At 38.1% G+C, this 22,189-nt stretch overlaps 1 protein-coding gene across 5 annotated transcripts in view; it reads left to right on the forward strand.

Moving 5' to 3' along the window:
• Positions 1-22,189, forward strand: part of Vav3 (vav guanine nucleotide exchange factor 3) — a 336,414-nt gene that overhangs the window by 269,109 nt on the left and 45,116 nt on the right. For all 5 annotated transcript variants that reach the window (XR_005091832.1, XM_028879322.2, XM_037207020.1 and 2 more), the window contains one exon: positions 4,781-4,917. Coding sequence is in view for 4 of the 5 variants with exons in the window: in XM_028879322.2 (XP_028735155.1) it covers positions 4,781-4,917 (137 nt within the window). In the remaining variant the exon portion in view is untranslated. The remainder of the gene's footprint in view (positions 1-4,780; positions 4,918-22,189) is intronic.

The following is a 22,189-nucleotide window of genomic DNA, read 5'->3' on the forward strand; positions in this document are numbered from 1 at the left end:
CTCTCTCTCTCTCTCTCTCTCTCTCTCTCTCTCTCTCTCATTTGTTTGTGTGGAGGGTGAGCGGTAGGAGGCCAGGGAAGGATATCAGGTGAGTTCTGCTTTACTACTCTGCTGTATTCTTTCAAGAAAGGATCTCTTACTGGCCTCAAGCTTGTGTTTTGGTTAGGTTGGGTAGCCAGCAAGTCCCAGGGATCTACCCCCATACCCCTGGGCTGTTGTTACAGGTTCACAGCCATGCCCAGTGTTTTTACATGGATGCTTGGGATGCAACTACAAGTCCTCATGTGCACAGTGAGCTCTCTTGCTCACTGGATCATTTCACCAGCACCCTGTGTTTTGATTAAGGAGATTTAGTTGGAGATGCGAGACACTGCTTACTTCACTCTAATTGTCTCAAAAGCAAGTTTCCTCATGGTGAATGTTGGTCATGAGCTTCAGACATGTATCGACAAGAAGAGATTTCAAAGCCTGCCTAAAGTTTGGAAGTCCCAGCCAAGAGACTAATAGTAAATAATAAAACACATATCTCAGGATCCTACCCAAGACTTAACTAAACTAAAAAAAAAAAAAATTATTTTTTTTCTAAAAATCCTGTGGATAGTAATTTAAAAATCCCCCCCGCTCCCCGCAAGGGTATTCATTGCCACAGGTTAAATATTTAGGGCGTTATATATTTGTTATATAACAATTTGTTGTATGGAGTGAAGCAATCCAAAATAAACATTTGGCAGGGGTTCTGACTTTGGCTAAGCCATTTTCACAATCTTCCCTTAGAGATGGTTGATTCTGTAAAATTTGGGGAATTTCCAAGAAGGTCCAAATGTCTATGTTAAAATCGCACATGGTTAGTTTGCCGTTACTGCCTGAGGGTAGTACAGTGTGGATAATCAGAGCTTGGTGAGCTGCCCTGTGATTGCACCAGCATTTCCATGTTTAATAGTTCTGGAGCAGAAAGAGAGCAGATAACTCTGAACCCACAGAGAAGTGACTTTCTTGAATGAGTCGTTGATTTATAATGGAGTGAAATGTATGATGTTGGCCATTTTAAAAGAGCAGCATTAGGCCGGGCGGTGGTGGCTCATGCCTTTAATCCCAGCACTCGGGAGGCAGAGGCAGGTGGATCTCTGTGAGTTCGAGGCCAGCCTGGTCTCCAAAGAGAGTTCCAGGAAAGGCGCAAAGCTACACAGAGAAACCCTGTCTCAAAAAACCAAAAAAAAAAAAAAAAATAATAATAATAACAATAATAATAATAAAAATAAAATAAAATAAAAGAGCAGCATTGACTATTTGTTTCTGATTATTAGCAATGAGGAAATTCTCTTTTTACTCTTATAGTTCATGTTCTGTTTGTTTTATTTGTTTGTTTGTTTTGTTTTTGTATTTCAGAAGTCCTTGATAAGTAGTCCACCCAAGACAAATATGATTTTTAGTTTTACTTTAGAATTTAGGGATTTTTCTTGAATAATTTTTGAAAGGCTAATCTACAAAACAGGGTTTTTGCCTTCTTTGGAGTTATTCCAGATGGAGGGAGGCAGGTCAAGGGTGATAGACCACACTGGGAGAGAGATCTTTTAGTAAGATGAATGATAAACTTGATGCCACAGGGACTGAGTTTTCATGGGGATGTATGGGGCTTGTTTTGCCCTGGTCAGTTTTAAACAGAGTCTGGCAGGCTCTAAGTAGGAGAGACAGACCTCCAACTAAATCAACAGCAAATGCCTATTTCTACAGTGAGCATTGGTAAATGTAATTCACTCTCTGTTCTTGAGCTCATTTATGGAGTGTGATTCCTGCTTTGGTAGTAGATTGTGCTAAGTATTAAATTGATAGCAGAGCGCTGATGCGAAAGTTTAACCCATTCCTCTTTTCCCTTTTAGTAAGCTATTTTATCTCAGTTACTGTGGTTATGTTCATGACAATGTTCTTGGGCTTTCTGTCTTCTTTCTTTCTTTTTTTTTTATTTTTTGGTTAAAGGGGTTTCTCTTGGGAAGCAGCCATTCTTCTCACCAGTGTCGAATGCCTGCAAAGGGCAAAGCGACCATTTTTATCACACCAATCCGCTCTCATTTCATTCTTTTATCCTCTGATCTCTGTAGTTCTGTGGCTTTAACAATAGACAATGATGAAATGGGAAATATTAACCCATTAGAAACAAATAGCCACAGATTATTCTGGAAAGGACAAAATATATAAATTCTATTATATCATAAGGTTACAATTTATTCCCAGAGAAAAAGCATTCCAGTTGAAGAACCCTGTACTTGCCAGTTGGTTTGTAATAAATTGAGACCAGTTGCAACGTCCTTTTGAATATGACATGGCTGAACCTTCATCTGGCCAACTTAACACGTTTTTATTTTAGGAACAAGCTGAGCATCTTGTCTCTGTTAGTGTGCCATTAGATCAGCTGCCCTTAAGAAAGTAATAGCTAAAAAGACAGAGTTGGTAAAAAGGAGGAGCAAATAGCACTTTGAAAGCCAAGTCCATCATAGCTACTTTGCAACATAGAGCATTTCCCCCAGTCAATCCATGTTCATCTATGTATTATTTTCTATTTTAAGTGTTAGTATTTTACATGTGTTATGGCAGTCCAGTCTACATAAATAGACCCGAGGCAGCATCACTCTGGACCTGCTTCTCATAGCCTCGTATGCAAACTGGAGATTTTTATATTATAATTTCTAATACATACTTAGATTGTGAACTGCCATCAAAGTTATTGTGTTTCCCCGAATATCTATGCCTTTTTAATCCTTCCATTTGAGAAGGCATATTGACGACGAGAACTCTCATTATCAGGTGTCATACAGACAGCTACAGTGAAGGTCACAGCTCTCCAGTGGCCTTGCTATTTAAGGTCAGAGGAGTATTTCAGGATTAAAAAATGATTCTTTCTTTCCTTTAGCATATTTTTTTTCAAGACAGGGTTTTTCTGTGTAGCTTTGCACTTTTCCTCGATCTCGCTCTGTAGACCAGGCTGGCCTCGAACTCACAAAGATCTGCCTGTCTCTGCCCCTCCCACTCCCCCGAGTGCTGGGATTGAAGGCATGTGCCACCACCGCCCGGCTAGCATATATATTTTTTAAATGGTATAAATCAAAATTGCCTAAGGAATTTACTAAATCAGATATTTTCCAAGTACTGATGATTCGCAATTAAAGAAGACAAAGTACAAATCAGAGCCTAAATGTGGATGACCATCATGCAATCCAGACTTCAAATGAAGACTTCTCTATATTCTACTGAATCTTCTTTCACATACTACATTTTTTGTTTGTTTGTTTTTTCCTTCATTTGGTTATGTGTATGAGATGTTTGCTAGTAGCAATTTGATAGACTATAAAATAAGCCCTCTCTGTACTCAAGGCATTTAGCATGTGGGAAACAAGTCTGACCAGTGCTTCACCCTGAAGAACTCACTTGGGGTGCTATTTTTAGGGAGAGACAGTGAAACCTGTTGTTTGTGTTAAGGTGCCACCTTATAACATCTGGGAGGGAGGTGCTCCATGGAAAATTAAAGTAGGGTTAAAGTCACCATCCCTCCAGGGATTCTGTGGCACTGAAGCGAAGGGGAGATGTAGCAACTTATATTGTACCTCCAAAGCCATAGCAACTGAACTGGAGTGAAGGGCAAGTGAATTTCAGCCCTCTGCCCTCCATTGACGGGACTGACAAGAATGCATTGACTAACACGTTCATTCCATTTCATTTATAGCCATCCCCTGCTCTTGGTGGGGAGTAGGTGGTGACTGAAAAGGATTTTGAGAGCTCTATTAACTCTTTCCTAGAACATTTCAGGTAGCCTTTTAAAAGTATCTGGGATATCCAGGACCAAATGACAGTCACTGGTCCTCCATATACCAAGTACATGCTTCCATTCCAGTCACCACAGTCATTAGAATAAACACTCCTCAAGTATAATAAACAATAGCTCATGCCCCCAAATGGGTACGAGTTGGTAATGTTTATGAGTGACTTCTCTCTGAGGAGGGAGCAGCTTTATTTATAAATGAAAAAAATGACTGTGAGGTTATACATTTGTGAGTAGTATTGGTGCAATTAGGCCCCTATATAATTGAAGCTGTCTGTTCTCTGAAATGAAATATTGAACCAAAGCCCTCATTGCACATTGAAAGAAATGCAAGACAGGGATGGATCTGTGTTTTTAATATCACTGATACTATTGGCTTAGACATGTTCCATTTGTTGGGTCTGTTTTGCAAGCCTAAATTTGAGATCAGAGACATTCTTCATATAAATGTCTCAAGAATTGCAGTCACACATCCATCACCTTTCTGCTTTTGGATTACAAAGATAACCTTAAGATAGGAGCCTTCTACTGGGCAACGTGATACGTACACAGAAAGGGTGAGCCTCCATAGTGATGGAATCAGCCAGTGCCCAAGAGGAAAGTAATAGGCAGAAAGGGTAGAGCTGATGAAAAAATTGATTCTTTTCCAAAACGTGATATGTTTTTTATGAAGCAGGCATCAGCTGAAAGAGAAATATTTTTTTTCCACTAAAAAGAGACAGACAGTGAGGGAAGGAAAGGTATTCAAGGGACCAGGGGATAAGCATGTGTCTTATTCCCTCACCATCACCTGTGAAGAGGAAGTTGAGAAGTATTCCATCTGGGGTTACTTCAGATGTTGACCTGAGACTGTTAGAATTAAACATTTTAATGCTAATAGTGGGCTTTACTTTTCCTTTCTCCAAAGCACGTGTAGCCTCCACACATCATGGTCTTTTCCATTGTAAACAGTGTGTTGTTTGTTTTCAGGTTTGCCGAAGATGCAGGTCATTAGGAACTACACTGGGACCCCACCCCCAGCTCTTCATGATGGACCACCACTGCATATCCAGGCAGGAGACACTGTGGAACTTCTGAGAGGAGATGCACACAGTGCATTTTGGCAGGTACTACCCAGACAGATGAGAGCTGTTTTGATCTAATGGACGATTGACTATTGAATTCAAACAAAACACTTGCCTTTAAAAACTGATTGCGTACTTCAGTTTCAGAAACCTTACATACTTCGGTAGGGTTGTTGTTTATTAAACTTCCCTGTGTTTGCAATGCCAAGATGGTCAGGAGTGTTATAACACTAAAGAAAAACTGTCAGCGCTGTGAGTCATAATTATCATTTTTATTAAAAATTCATACTTGGCTGGAACGTCTTCCCAAACCTAGTACCTGTGGGTATGATCTCACATGCATGGCTTTAATATATTAAGAGTTCAGTCCATGGAAGATACCTGACTGACTTGCCAGTGGCCATTTGGGGCCCTATTTGACTGTTTGCACACTCACACATGGTACCTGAAAAATCTTAGAGGCTCTCTAGGCGTTATTCATAAAATATGTGAAATGGAAGAAGTAATTGATTTTGTTGGTATTTGCTGGTGATGAAATCTCTATTTGCTAATAAGCCTACCTCTGATTTAGGTATTTTTGTTGAGAAAAATATGATGCAACATTAAGATTTTACATAGCTGGCTAACAGAATATTGTGGTTTGTTAAGAGAGTTGGTATTTTCTATATGTGTAGAAATATTTACCAATAAAGTTGAAGAATGTGTTAACTATCCATTGTACATTGAGGATAGCAGAGGAAGGGTTGAGGTTAAGGTGGGAAGAATGGCATGTGAGTGAAATTTGATCATGGCTAAAGGAAAAGAAGGCAGAGAAGGACCATAGGACAAAGTTGCCCACTGTGCACACAAAAGTGCCATCTATCTTATTTGTCTGTAACTGTTTCACTGATCTCTTGTCTCTTCAGAATGCTCCTAGATCTAACACTTATCCCTGCCATCATTTTAACTGCTGTAGCCAATGACTTTCCCGAAATCACAACATTTTCCCCAAGTGTCTTTCTCCTTTCACTCATCATCCTTCCCAGAAGAGGAAGAGAAAAAAATTAAATGTATCAACTCATATCTTCCATCTAAACATGAAACATCTTCATTTGTCCCCACAAGGTCTCCTTACTCAAGACTGTGTTCTGTTTGAATTTTCCATCTTAAATTTTCAACTTCCTTGTCCACTGGCATCTCTTCTATAGCACATTTATATGTTCCCATTCCTCATGTTTCGAAACACACAACTCAACATTTTATCTAGTTTGTTCTTTCAGAGTCCTTCATTTCCTCACCCTCAAAGCTAAACTCGTTGGGGAAGTAGTCTGTACTCAGTTTTCAACTGCTCTTGTGCTAGTCACAATCTAGCACCCTACAAAGTCTATGCTTAACTTGTGTCAATAGTGCCACTTAGGAAAAACAAGAGCAGCTTTGAGGTATAGGATTAACTATAAATATTTGAGATGTATAATTTGATAACGTTTGATGTGTGTGTATGTGTAGAGATCACTATGATCAAAGTAATTAATACACCCACCCATCTCAAGTGTGTCTTATGTCCATTGATGATGTTCTTCTGGCTCCTACCCTAAGGCAACCATCATCTGATTTCAGGCTATTGATATGATTGCACTTTTTTAAAGAAAAAGTCATATATTTTATAACAATGTATGTTTTCTTTTTGTGGAGATTTTTAGTATGTTGAGTGCAAGTGTATATGTGTGTGGTATATGCACATGTGTGTATCCAGGTCTGTGGGCTACTTCATGCAAATGGAGGCCATAGGAAAACAACCAGTATCCTATTCTATCACTTTCTGCTCTAGTCTCTTGTGACAGGGTCTTTCACTGAGACAGGGTCTTTCACTGAACCTTGCACTGAACCTAGGCTGGCAGCCAGTGAGTCACATCAATCCCTGTCTCCACCTCCCACAGTGCTGGGGTTCCAGGTGTACAGGACCATGCCCTGCTTGCTACATGGGTTCAGAGTATGTGAGCTCAGGTCCTCATGCATGTGCAACAGATGTTCTTATCTACTGAGTCACCTCTCCAGCCTACAATTCCTGTTTTCTTTTTTTTGGTAAATATTTATTAATTTATTATGTGTACAGTATTCTGCCTGCATGTGTCCCTGCAGGCCAGAAGAGGGCACCAGGTCTCATTACAAATGGTTGTGAGCCACCGTGTGGTTGCTGGGAATTGAACTCAGGACCCCTGGAAGAGCAGTCAATGCTCTTAACCACTGAGCCATCTCTCCAGCCCCAATTCCTGTTTTCTACATTGAGTTTTTAATCTTGTAACTACTCTTATTCTCCGTTATTCTTAGCGTTTTCTTCGTCATATCCTATCAGAGGTTTCATATAAATGACTATTTTTACTTCATCCTTTCCAGGCCAGATGCCTTGAAATTCTTTTTCTTACCTTGTGGCAGTGGCTATAACATCTGTAAAGTGTTAAGTGGAAGTGATAAGAGAGTGTATCATGGCTGTATTTCTGATCTGAGCGAAAGAATCAAGTTCTTACTTAGTATGATGTTACCTGGGAAGTGGGACAGTTTCTTTAAAGTAAAAAGTAAATTGCTTTATGGGTAAAAAAAAAAAAAAAGCTGCCTGCCCTTATCTGATTTTTCTTCAGTGAGTTAAGGTAGTTGGTCTTTTTCTAAGAAGCTGTGTATTTCATCTGTCATTAAATTTAATGGCCTGGTGGTCATACTAGTAACTGTTGGTTTAGTATCACTGGAGTCTGTAGTGGCATGACCACTTCCATTGCTCCTCATTCCATCTCCATCCTTTTCTTCTTGGCTTCTCTCCTGGTCAGCTAGGTGACTATGATGTCGACAGTTCTCAGCATAGAACTTGGTTGTGCTTTCTCTCCCTCACTCTCTCTTTCTCTATTTTTCCTTACATCATTGATTGCTGCTCCTGACATTATTCTTATTTTCTTCTCTTACTTTATTAGCAGTTTGAAGGTTTTGTTTTTAGGCTTTGTGTATTTTGTTTTGCTTTACTTTCCTAACAGACAGTAGTACTGCAATTCCTTTTTTTTTTTTTTTTTTTTTTTTTGGTTTTTTGAGATAGGGTTTCTCTGAGTAGCTTTGCGCCTTTCCTGGATCTCACACAGTAGACCAGGCTGACTTCAAACTCACAAAGATCCACCTGGCTCTGCCTCCCAAGTGCTGGGATTAAAGGCGTGCGCCGCCGCCACCACCACCTGGCATGTACTGCAATTTCTAAACACTACTTCTGTTGCCTCTGTAGACTCTGGTGTACTTCATTTTACTTTTAGTTGGTTCAGAATACTTTCATTTCTTTGTCTGGGAATTTAGAAAATAGACTATTTAGTTCCTAGGTATTAAGGGATTTTCCATATGTTCTTAATGTCTTTGCTTAAAAGACATTGATCTTCCCTATTGGCATGTAGAAACATAAAATTATACAGGGTAGTGGCAACTTGTGATCTTTATATTTATGTATATATTACATAGTGTTAAAGTCAAGTTAAACAGTTATCTTTGTTATGTTCTTCATTTCTAATTTTATTTCACTTCACAAAAGAATATAGATTGTATGACTTGATCATTTTTAAATAGTTAAGCATTATTTTATGGCCCATAAAATGATCAATCTTGATGAATGTTCTGTGTGGGCATACAAGGGATATATACTCTGTTTATAAGCAGTGGAATATTCTACAAATGCCATTTAAAAATAATCGCTAATATTGCTTAAATGTTATATATCCTTATTAACTGGTTCTATAAACACCCAACTATCCACCCTCCTGCACTCAAGTCTGATATTTTTGTAGATTCTCTCTTCCCTCTCATTTTCTCAGATATATCTTTTGGCCATGAGTTCCTCTTTATTTTAGCTTCTGAATCACCTTCAAAGTATTTCTTCCTCTCCATCTTCATTATAGAATTTTTGCTTAAATTATGACACTTGCCCTAACTTTCATGTCATATAACATTTGGGATTACCTTTAATTTCTATTCTCACTTGTAGAATTTGTCTACTGCAGACATCTTCCATAACCCTGCAAAACTCAGATATGATTGGATAATCTACTGATGTCTCTCAATGTTTTCTTTCTGGCCACACAGTGTTCATATTTCTTTTCTCCAACCCAGGTGTTTATGAACCACAGAACCTCGTGCTGCAACCTTGCTACTTTTCTGACTTCTTATCTCATCATTCTCTCATTTAACCATGTAATTCTCATTATCCTTGTGATGATTGCCTTTAATTGTCAACTTCACACAACATGGAATCACCTGGGAAGAGAATCTCCCTGAGGGATGGTCTAGAGTGAGTTGACCTGTGGGCATGTCATTGGGGAATTGTCTTGATTATGTTAATTGATATATAGAACCCGTCCACTGTAGGAAGCACCATTCCCTAGTCAGGGGGTTCCTGAACTATCTAAGAGTGCATAAATCAAGTTGTTCAACACAAGCAAATAAGTGACTATGCATGTATTAGTTTCTCACTGCTCTTGGGTATGAATGTGAGTTCCTATGTTGACTTTCCTACAATAATAGACTGTAACCTATAATTGTAAATTGAAATTCCCAAGTTGCTTTTGACTGGACATTTTATCCCAGCAACCTGAAGGAACCTAGAACAATCTACAATGTGCTACTTTATGGCATTTCACTAAAAGCTCCACCTGGGTTAGCATTCCTATCCTGTCTACCTTCTCACTTCCACCCCTATTATTGGACAAAACTTGGCATTTAAAAAAATCCATAAAAAGTGACAACGGAAGCACGAACAACTCATGTTTATTTTACAGTTTTTGGATACAAAGTAGATTTATATGCATATTTTACATGTATTAACACATGTATTAGTAATGAGAATTCTGAAAAAACGAGAATTTCTGTTTTAATCCTTATTTTAAACGTAAGCAGGCAGAGCAACTGAGTTGTTGGTAAGCCTGCCAAAAATTGCATAGTTACTGGGCAGAACTGGGAATAAAACCCAGAAATTCTTGATCCCAAGGCTAAGTCCTTAACTTTCATGCTGTGCTGTGTCTTCTGAGGTCCTCTCAGCACTGAATAAGCTCATGGTGCCCCAACATGCTTGATGATGTTTGTGGTTAGAGCTGCAAGCCTCTTCATGCTGATTGAAAAGTATTTGTTTTCAGTGTCATGAAGGTCCCTGAAAGTATTCCAGTCTATTTCCACTAAATAGTGACTTGTGGGTTGTTACAATGTTCTAGGTTAACAAGATGGCTCTTCTGCCTTATTGATAATTAGCATGATACTCAAAAACTGAAGGCCAGCAGTGGCTAGAATCCCAGGATGGACACTTGGGACTGGCCCTGTCAGCAACTTTGTGGAGGCTGTGGACCACAGATAGCTAGCTCCTTGGGAACTTTTTAGACTTCTGTTCACCATAGTGGTTTCAGGGTCAGCCTTTGCATGTTGCAGCTGCCTCCTGGGAATGCGAAAGTAGAAGCTGCTGGACCTTAAGCTTTATACCCAGAGCTGGTACAGTTACTTCTGATGCTTTGCATTGGTTTAAGCATGGAGCTCAGATACAGGGAAGGAGACTATGATAATTGAATACCTGGAGAGAGAATTCACTATAGAACACCCAGGTAATGGTGGACCACAGACAAGACACTGTGGGGTTTGTCTGAGCAGTGCTAATAATAAACTTACTTTGTAAGCCATCCTTGAGGATGCTAAAAGCCAGTCAATTTCTCATTCTAGAGAGATCAATAGAAAAATAGTGAAGCTAAGCACAAATATTGGAGCTATTGGGGCATATAAGTGGTACCTGAACAGTGGTGTGTTTGAGACCACAGTGAAGAGCATGGGGATGGCTCAGCAGGACTCCTAGAAGCCTGCACAGTGTGTGCCCATAGACATTTAACTCTACTGAAGAGGGCATTGTAGATATCATGCTTCCTAACCAAGCTCTCTGTTCCCTATTTTTCTCATGCTTTAGATACATAGCACTTAATTATACCTTTTAAATTTTTATTCACTATTTTTTTTTCAGCACAGTAGGTTTAGGTGATGCTTTGAATATTTTTCATAGTGTTTATAGATTTATATTTATTCTTTATCTTATTTCCTACAGCACACTGTTTTGAAAGTAGGACTGTTTAGGTTTCGTTCCAGTTGACCTCATACTCATTTTACTAAGTTGTACTGCCTTCTATCCTTTCTAGGCAAAAAGAAAATTGTTATTAATTGCCAGTTCCTTTTCAGTTGCCTGGATGTGTGAAGATTTTTCTGGTGTGGTGCTAAAAAGGCACTGGAAATACTCAAGAGAGTCACAAGATAAATGGGGAGAAACACTGAGTGACAAACTGTGTCTATGACTTTTCTTAGTGGAATGCAGATCTAATGGTTGGAAGGAAGAGTGGTTGATGCTTAGAACAGAGAAGAACAGTGAGCACATTTGTTCCAGGTAGCAATTATGCATTGAGTGCTAGCTCTGAACTGCTCAGACGCCCTCACGCTCCAGTTTGAACTCTCATTGGTTTGACACTAGGTATCCTATTTTTAGAGGAATCTTTCATGCTTGCTGCCAACTAGTAATAGGTTTATATTGTCAGACATATGTTAAAAATTCACCTAGCATTTATAACATGTGCCAGCATTGTCTTATGAGTACCTATAAATTATTTAAGGGATATTTAGCTGGACTTATTGGAAGGAAGAGTAGCATAGTGAGAAATCCTGGAGTGAAGTCATTTACCTGTGGCCAAATAGCTAGATGGCTTGGATGAGGTCTTTCAATTTGCTATATGACTTAATTTTAGGTGTCACATAAAGTGGGCAGACAAGAGCCATGTTCATAGTGTTCATAACACTGATTAACATCACCTAGGAGGGCTTTATAATACCAGCATACAGCCCTGTTTCTAAAGATTAGGATCTTTAAACAATGGGCTTGGTTTTTAACCTAGGCTTTCAGTAAGCCCCAAATAAATCTTTTGTGAGCCACTGAGTAGATGATCAACTTGGTATGGTGCCATGGTAATTATGGCATTATCTCCAGCTTGTCATGTGCTCATTGAATGAAAACCAAACTATTAATATTGCCAAAACCCCAAGGTGTTCCAGTGAACTCAGTATTTTTTGGCCTACAATAGAAACTAAATAAAGGTAGTGTTTTCAAATTATTAGCATATAATAAAGATACCCCAAATATTAAATTGACATATTTGTTTTCTGTATCTTAAAAAGTGATTAAAGATGCTACAACATCTTCAAGGAGGCTGTTGTGATTAAATAAACTTTTATTTTACAAACTGGATGTGTGGAAGGTTCATAGTAGACAGCTGTCCAGTTTAATACCATGTTTTATTAAAAAAAAAAGCTAGAGTATTTTTTACTTGTTGGTTTTCAGATATAAAGAATACTTCGGTTGATTTTTTTTTTTGAAGTTCTCTGTGTGTAGGTATGTATATAGGGTCTCCATGTACATATTTTGTTCATTTTCATACTCAAAGAAAATATATACTTTGTACCCTTCAGTATGTGACTTCTTCTAAGGGATTGTATTTTTTTAATTGCTTCAAGAATGCAGTTTCACACACCTCTTCTGATACCTTATCCCATCTCATCTGAAATTATACATAATTAGCACCGGAGAAGCAAGTGAAGTGTTTTTCACTTCCTATGCTAGCACTTCGGAAATCAGAGCCCCCTTTGCTGAATTTTACTGGCTGTTGCCTGCCAGTGTGGTGGCCTTAAACAGGTAACTAAGGGCTTCCATTTTATTACATGAAAAGTGGGGGTGACAACGATCACTGTAAAATAAATCATTAATATTGTAATGTAGTCACTAAACAGTATCCAACCATCCAGACAGATCTATCAGTCTGTCCTCTATTTAATCATCCATCCAAATACATAAAAATTGCCTACAGTATTTCGTTCACTCTGTGTTTCATATTGGAAGGACCAGAAACAATACCACCTATTGAATGATCTTATCTGAATGATCAAGACAGCTGATGCATTATTTTGAGTTTTCTTTTTGCTAAGAGTTTTTGTAAATCCTATTTTGAAAAAACACACAGAGGTTAGCTTGTAGATTAAAGTTTGAAGTACTTACCACAAATGAATTTGCATTTGAATCTTGAAAAGGACTTTTGTACTAGTTAAGAGCTTTGCCCTATTTGTACATTTTCAAGGAATTTTGCTTTCTGAGCTGCTTTCTCTTTCAAGCGAGTCACTCCACTCATTAATGCAGAAAGTCAGATTCTATTGTAGACTGTCATGTTTTCCACACACGCCATGCCGAGAGCATACAAATTACCCTCCAAGATGTATCAGGGACTCTCTTTCCTTGAATAGATATTAGTCTCCTCTGCATTGTTATTATCACAACAGTAATTTCTGCTGAAGTAAGTGGGTCCTAGGCGTTTTTCATTGTAACTTCTTTCAAACAATGGGTTGTCAATTGAGCTGTGAAAATGCACTGTGTTCTGTCTCCTCTTCTAAGGGATTCACTTAGGCAGCGTCTTCCTTCTTTCTTTGTCTTTTCTTCTCCTTGACGGCTATATAAAACTGCCTTCAAATGAAATGAATAGCAAGTAGGGAATTGGCCATTTAGGGTCACATTTCCTGGTACAGGTGTAAGGCATGCCTGTTTTCTAACAACATGCACAACAGTTCTGTTCACACCAGCTGACCGTGGACAGCTGACCTGTTGCTTTTAAGTAATATGATATGTAAAGACAGATTCTCTCCTGCTGGGGTGGCTTTTTCTTATGAGAAGTGTTTTCATAGAAAATATACAGATTATACTCATCAGAAAACAGATGGAGGGAGGGAGGGGCAGAGGAGGGAGGTGCAGAGGAGGGAGGGAGGGAGGAGGGGGAGCAGCAAGCAAATATACCATCTACAATTTCTACTCAATGGAGTGCTGCCTGTGTGTTTTCTCCTTAGATTAAAAAAGTCTTGGAACAATGAGGATCCACTGTCCTAGATCATGAAGTTTTATTTCCTCCATTGTCATTTATGAATATCCAAATGTGCCACTGGGGGAATTTTGCGGGCTAATTGGAACCAAAAGGCAATTATAAGAGCGAAATTGCAATCAGTGCCAAAATATATGTATTTTTAAGCCACAAAGAAAATTAAATAATGTATAAAACAGTCATGATACCTTTCAACTACAAATCATGCATCTACATGATCTTTATTTTAAGGACTGAAAGTGTTTTTGCACATGTTCTGATTAGTTCATGGAGCTCTCCACCAAGAGAGTAGATGGAAATTCATGTTGTTGAGAGTTGAGGGTTTTTTCTTTCTTTTTTAATCGAGTGCTAGTTACAGAATTATAAGCAATGTCTCCTCTGTTCTTCTGGTCTCAAGATTGTATGTTGGGTAAGAGTGGCAATCATACCCCTTTCTTTTGTTGAGAGACTCATTTTCTATTTCTAACACCTAGGACAATGAGTTTCCAAAGTCAGTTATTTTGGCGGAAAACTTGAGAGGTAAAAATCATTGCTTTATGTTGAGAAAAGTTTTTGTTTGTTTTGCCTTGTGCCTCAGTAGAAGAGTTCTGCAAAATAAGTAAGTAAGTAAATAAGTAAATAAATAAATAAAATCATGGGATTCAGGAGTTCCCAGGAGGAATGAAACAGTCATTTCACTTGAAGCCAGAGGCAGTGAACCTAGAATTAAGAGGTCGTGAACTAGACATGCACGGCTTGACCAAACACGTGTTTTCTTCCTATTAAGCTAAGAAAAGAAAGAAATAAAAAAAAATAATTGACTTGGAAAAATCTTCTTCACAAGATTCATGCTTTCTCAAACCTCCAGCCTTAGATATTTTACCCTCTGCCTTCATCTTTACCCTGTCTCATTTTCTTAGCTAAAACCTTCTTTGCCATTATACGTTTACCCTATACTAAGGGCATTTTCTTCAGGGTCTTATTTAAAAATAGTTTTCTAACACACCTACCACACTGCATCTTGGTCTGCTTGGCTAGAGCTCCCCAGAAAGATGAGACCATCATTTTTTATCTGTTTCCAGGGCCTAGAAGAAAATGTGTCTCAATATAACTCTTCAGAGAGACTGTTTCTAGCATTTGTTTCTCATACATTTCAAGGTCATCATTACCTCCGAGTTATACTTCATGTCACTTGAAAGATCACTAAAATTTTCATCTTGTCAGAATGTACTCTTACCTTCCTCATCTATAAAATGGGAGTGTTGACTTTTAAATGACTCATGGGGACTTTATGAGGTTCATAGGAAGCAAACATGAAAAGAAATTGAAAGGGAAAAAATTGTATGTCTGTAATGATTAGCAATTTTGAAGAATGTGCTTCATTTTCCAGAAGTGGAAAAATGATTTTCTGGAACTTTCACTTTTTTATCTAAATTTCATATTCATCACATTTAGTTTGTATAAAGGGGTTGGAGATTTAGCTCAGTGGTAGAGTGCTTGCTTAGCAAGCGCAAGGCCCTGGGTTCGGTCCTCAGCCTTGAAAAAAAAAGAGTTGCACTGACGATGTGGGCTTTTGGAGACTATTTCGCTCTTCACATACCTATACTTGATTCCTGAAGTTTCTTTAACTTTTCCTTCATTATTTTATGGTAAAGTAAAAATGATAATTCCTGAAGGGAATGGCTGATTTAAATACAACATTAGTGGAGACCAGGAGCCCTTTCCAGGGAGCTGGTGGATGAGGAATACCTAGGATATCTCAAGGATTCAAACTCAAGGGTGGTGTGGTAAACAGTCAACAGTTTACAGACAAAGAACTTGACTCAGTGAGAACTTACCACAGTCTTAGATCAGGAGAGAAGAGAGAAGTGGAGGGAGAAGGGAGAAGGGAGAAGGGGAAGATGAACTTCCATCTCTGCAACGATGGAAGTAACTGTAAAGGATTAAGACCACACTTTCCTGATAGCTCTAGAACACAAAAGATTAGCTCCGAGAGCATTTCCTAAAACTGTGTGTTTTTTCCCTTGATCTAAAATTCAAGTGTCTATCTGTATCCAAGTCAGGGGCAAATAGAAATATTGAAGAATTGTTTATAAACATTATCAGATCTCTCTTGTTAGAAAAACAGATTTCTAAATCCAAAACAAAACCAACTCATTTCTTTGATGTTATAAGAAGTCAGCATCATGGTCTCTGTGGGGAATGAGATATTTTTCTCAAGTCGGATTCTTGCCATGAAGATATTTCTCCATGAAGCCGAAGACTCAGTTCTGATCATACAGCACCCCTGTTGAGTGTGGGAGCTGGGTGTTAAGAAGTATCTGAGTTTACCTGTGCTTCTGTTCTGTCTCTCAGTCCTTGTATGGACTGAGAAGCCATCAAGGCAAAACTGAACTTGTACGTGTGTAGATACAAAGCTATTCTTAGTTAGTCAGAATATCCTATAATCACCAGACCTTTATTTTGACAGGTATTTGCCTCAAAATATGGAGTATTTTGACCCTGAGAGCATCATGGTCCCTAATTACAGGAAAGGAGAAATAGGCGGCATATGACTGTAATGGAGCAAGGAGGGCCCTGGAGAGATGATTACAGAAGATAATAGACATTAGTAAAGGATTGTAAGAAACACTTTCCCTGGGTAATTGCCAATTGGCTTTGATTGAATAGATCATAGACGGGGTTTGCGAGAATGTTTCCAAGTGTACAGACGGTATTCTGGGAATTGGCAAAGCTCCTGACACAGTGAGAGCCTAATTGTTAACTCAGGAGATGGACACTGATGGTTAGTTCTCTTGCTTGCATTTTTACTTGCATTTCTGAATTTGGTACAGAACAAAGCATAGGTTGTCCTGCACTCTGAGGAGGTTACTACCACCTAAGTACAGATTTAGATGGTGAGTCCTCTTTTAGGAGGAAGTCAAAGAGAACCTCTTAGGGATAAAGTCCTGAGAAATTCTGTCAACCTTTTCTTCCGTTATGTTACTTCCATGTAAGCTACATTCTCACACAATTACTGAAAGACCATGTCAGCAAAAAGTACATTCTGTGGGCTGTCAGTCTGGAATTGCCTCTGGTGTGCCTGTGGATTGTGTATCATAAGTTCATTAGAGCTTGAGCATGTACATTCCCCTTAAGACATTGAACCAAATGATTTATGAATTTATAACATGTTGAATCTTAGTTATTTATGATTCAAATCACCAAAGAATCAGATCAGTGGTCATATCTAATTCTTAACAAGCCAATCCTATATGCTTGAGTAAACAGACAACTTCATACTGAGTCAAAATGAAAGTTGGAGGAAGTCCTTATCTTCTGTCAGTAAATGCTGTCAGGTTACATGACTGACCCCTACCATCCCTGATGAACAAGTTTTGGATCCAAATCCTGTGGCGGGGGGTGGGCAACAATAACTAACTGGAAACCTCTAGAACTTGTGGAGGGTGCCTAATTAGAACATTTGGCCAGACCTGGAAATCTTGGGAATCCTTGGGAATCCTTGGATCAATTCTCTGCTTCATGGAAGAGGACATTGAAATTGAAAGAGACTGAGTGACACATTTAAGATCAGAAGGCCAGAATCAGAACACCAGGCGCCAAATGCCCTGATCACAGCAAATTATTACTTCATGAGTTCGTTGTGATCTTAAAACCCATCAAAATCTATGAAAATACACCAAAATTGGAAAAAAAAAGGTAATTGGTGTTGTCAAGTGATTCTTGAAAAGTGACCATATCTGTTCCTTTATATTCCCCACATGCCTAGCACAGTGCACTGTACACAGTGAAACATCAAACTTTTCATCAAAGCACTAATTTTGCTCTCAGTAGGAAATAATTCATTTTAAAATGCCTAATGTTTTATGAACATTTAACCCAGAGAACTAGTACTTAAAACATTTCCTTTGTGCTTACTTTTGATTAGAATTGCCAAGGCTGCAAAAAATCATACTTGTTGTTGGCCATGATTAGAAAAACATTTCTTTGGGCCTTTGTTGAGCCTGGATTAATTTGGGGAGTTACACAGTTTTTCTCCAAATAGGATGTTTTCCAAAATGTAGCCAAATCTTGCTCTTCTTTGCAGGGTTTGTGTTGAGCAACTGCTTGCAATTTGGCTCACTAACGTGCTGGTTGAATTTAGCTTGCTAGATGTTTTTCTTCCACCAATAAAACTTATTGTTTATTTCACCAGAAAACAAAACAAAACAAAAACCCACTGCTGTGGGAATATGGGTCAGGATTGCATCATGTACATCTTACCCAGTAAGAGTTGGGAGGGAGACCTCACGGTACAAGTAACCATAACCAGACTCTCTTTTTTGTTAGAGAAATAGAGACCTTGCTATAGACATTTCTCAAATGTGGAGACTATTCCACTGGTTATACTTACCTCACATCTAACAAATGTACAAATATAGATTCTGGCTTTTTAATGTTTTTCCCCCTCAGGATATATTTTACAACTTTTGATTTTAAGGTTTTTTTTTTTTTTTTTTTTTTTTAATTTCTGTCAGCCAAAATTCCAGAGAGGGAGCAAAGAGAAATAATTTCTCATGAATTAGAAAATCTATTGAATATAATTGTGGATTTTGTCATATATTTTGGTGACTTGACCCAATGTATGATTTCAAAGATGGGGCCCAAGGATCAAGTTTGGCAAAGTCATGCATAACCGTAAGTCAGAATTGCTCTTTATGTAGATAGATGTAAACGAATCAGAAACAGGAATTTCAAGTCTTTATTTCACTTCACGAGCTTTTAAATCTCATACACTAGCTAGATTTAAATTCCTTTTTCAACATGAAATTACAAAGTAGGCCAGCTTTCATTTCATTCTTTTGTGTGTGTACATGTACACTTTGGTATTCTTCAGAGTGACCATTCAGTACTTAACTATACACAATGGCATTGACAACTGTCAGTGTTCATTGGTAAGAAAATAGCTACCTTCCTCCCTGTTTAGGAGACAATGAATAATGAAAGAATGTGTTTACTTACAAGAAAACCTTTGTGTAAAGCAGTGGACTCTCCATAATGTAGATTGCCCATTGAAATGAAAGTGATAATGAAAGTCCAGGTTATTTTTGACTTAGTACATTTGCCTGGATACAAGGGGAGTGATGGGGTTAAATATATAGGTTTAGGCATTTGTATTTAATAACATGTGAATGGTCAATTTGCAGTGAAAATTTTGAAGAATAATTTGAGAATAATTGAAAAGCAATATTATGGATGAAAGAGAAAGTGACTACTCAGCATCTTCAAAAGTCTTCCGTGCATATTAATTCCTTCATCCTTAAAACAACCTGACGAGGCATTTATGGGAGATCTTGTCATTATTATTGCTTACCTCTGTGACTTGCCTATGGTTGCATAGCTTTTTATAGCAGACTAGGAAACAGAGCAAGTTATTCTGGTGCCCCCTTCCTGTGACACTACTTCTATATGCATTTTAAGAACTAGCCAGGACATGTGTGTCACAGAATGTTACAGTTACAATATGGCCACAGCTGTAGCCATGAGTCACTATTTAGTGAATGCCAGTTTCAGACTGTTCTCCTTACTGTTATTGGTCCATTAGTTTCATTACTTGTCTTTACAAAGCTCAGCAGAATGATTTAAAAAAAAAGTGCTTGCATCTATTCTATTTACCTATCTAATCTACTTATAGCTATCTTTTACCTACCTGTCCACCAATTCCTATTTTTAACCATCTATATTCCAATAATTCATGGCCTTGCTATATGTTCTCCCCTCCCAGTGGCCAAGCCATTTATTTCTGTTAGTGGAGATATGACTGGGCAAGGTGGAAGTTGCTCTGGTGACTAGCCACAGGAGATAAACTGCTCAGTAATCTCACAACACTGCCATGCATATATTCTGAGTGTTTAGGGCACTGAAATGGGGGAGAATTTCCCACCTTTCATGAATAACCATGCATCTAGCCTTTTTACATTTGGCTTTCCAAATCTGTTTCAAATCATTCTGAGCTCTTCTAGGAGTGCATTAAAGCTCCAATCCAGATAGTATTAGGGGGATAAATGAGCCACAGGGAAGAGATGTCATATTTTTCTTAAAGCAATTTGTTCTCTTTTTTTTTCACAAAGTTAGAAGCCAAGCAATTTATGATTAAGATTTTTGGAGGACATCTTCCGTCATGTGAAGCCTTCTTGTCTGTGGTTTTAAAAATGCAGTCTTTGCTATGGCATCCTGGCATGCATTAATGTGCTTCTCTCTACAGGTAGATTACAGGTTTATTTCTACTGGCAAATGTAAAGTAGCTTGAATTCATTATGATCCACTGTAGAGTCTTTTGAGGAAAAGTGAGAAATAGTTAAAACCTAAGGTCAGTTAGGAGTAAGTAAGTACCTGACGATGCATTTGTATTTGTGATATTCAGGAATAGCAGAGAAAGTTATCAATAATTTTAGTTTAATATATTTTCTACAGAATGCAACCTGCTTTTAAGAAAAGGGGCATTATTATTATATGAATTGTAATTTAATATTTTCTCTGTGTCTGCTTTAATTTATTTAATGAGTCATAAAGTTTCCTCTATTCTCACCATATGCAATTCATGACCTATTTTCTCAGGTCCTTTGCAAAGAAAGTATTTCATAAAAAGACTCAGACCTGTAATGTTAAATTTACAAAAGTCCCATCACATGATGCAAGGTTCCCTGCAGAATACGTGCATACAAAGATAGCATATGGCATATCAGATGACACATAGTAGAAAACAGGAATGTTTTCAACTTGACCTTGAACATGTTAAGGGACTCACAGAACAAATACCAGACAGGAAAATAACTTAGGGATTATTCACTATGCCTGGCATTTGCAATAGACAAAATAGATGACAAGCTGATTATTTGACCCAGAATAAAATGCTCATAAATGTATAAAAGAAGAAAATTCAGGTATATGTCTTTCATCAAGGTTAGTAAAACTCTCATAGATAGATCATCACGTTAAGTACACCAAATCATTGCCTTTGAAGATGGTTTATTTCATAGTTACAGTCTGCAGTTCCATCCATGTATAAGGGATTGACAGCTGGTCCACCCATTAGTATTAATGAATTACCAGCGTGCATCCCACACACATCCACCAAGGAGACGAAGACAACCCGCCTACACACTGCTTTGTTTTGAATCCTCCAAATGTTGTAGAGTGGCTATTTCCTTAATAAATGAAAATCATTGAATATAGCGTGCATTATCTCCCAGAACTCAGACAAATGTCTTACAAGATTAGAGAGGAACTCTAACTTCATTCATCTGATAAGATAGGTCACAGTACCTCTCATTTCTCTGCCTTAAGGGACATGTGGGATCCTTATACAAGTATAACTGCACTGCTAGGGTATTTCATTAGGTGAAATTTTATAAAAAATTAAAACACAGTTGACAGTGACCATTGGCAATCTGTTCAGGGAAATTTGCTCGGGTGCTATCTTTGAGGTGAGGTAAGAAAAAATAAACAATACTGTTCTTTTTAAAAAAAAAAAAACTACCCAGAGTTTATTTAGCTTAATAGGTTCTCTGATTGAATGTAAACCTAGGATATATGCACATGTAACCTCCACCCTCCTGCAAAGAATAACCTCCAGATAACAGATAACCCAAGATAAAAAAGGGCAAAGTTCTCTTCACAGAAAGAGATAAATATCTTCACTTCCGGAAGATGTTTCCATGCCCCATTACACATCTTTGTTGGACAGCTTCTGAGCCTTGCTTTTTATTTTTCATGTTCTTTGACATGGATACATTTTCCAGTATGTCAGTCAAAATTGGAAACTGGATCTTGCTACCATGTATTTACACCTGCTCCATTTGTGCTACTTGACCATCTTTGTTCATGATAGTGATGTTAAACATATGGCAATTCATGTTTCCTGTGCTTCCATGTGCTTCCATGTGCTTCCCTCAATATAGCTTACCAGTGTTGGTCTCACATGTTACTATGTGGCCCTCAGTCTTGTGCAAGACTTTAATCAGTACACCAATTGACATCTTGGCAGGAAGAAAGTTCCACTGCAGACTCCATTTTGGTTCTGGCACATTAGAAAGTGAAGGTGTGAAGCAAGGCTGAACAATATAGTTCTTGATGTGATCTCTACATGCACTTGCCAACACTGAGATCCAGAATAATCACAACTTAAACCTTTTACCCTGACATAGTTATTAATTACTACTATTTACTCTAAAGATGTCCTAGTTTGTCTGGAAAATTATGTTTGCTCCTTGCAGGATGTTTCTTAGGAAGCTACTATCCCTTCTTCAATCATCAGGATGACTTGTTTCCATTCATGCATTTCTTCCAGCTCACTTGTTCTAAAGTGGAAAATTTTTTATATGTAGTTGTCAGTACATCTTCATAAACTATCATATTCAATGGAC

This window comes from Peromyscus leucopus, chromosome 6 (assembly GCF_004664715.2).
Source record: "Peromyscus leucopus breed LL Stock chromosome 6, UCI_PerLeu_2.1, whole genome shotgun sequence".
Classification (NCBI taxonomy): domain Eukaryota; kingdom Metazoa; phylum Chordata; class Mammalia; order Rodentia; family Cricetidae; genus Peromyscus; species Peromyscus leucopus.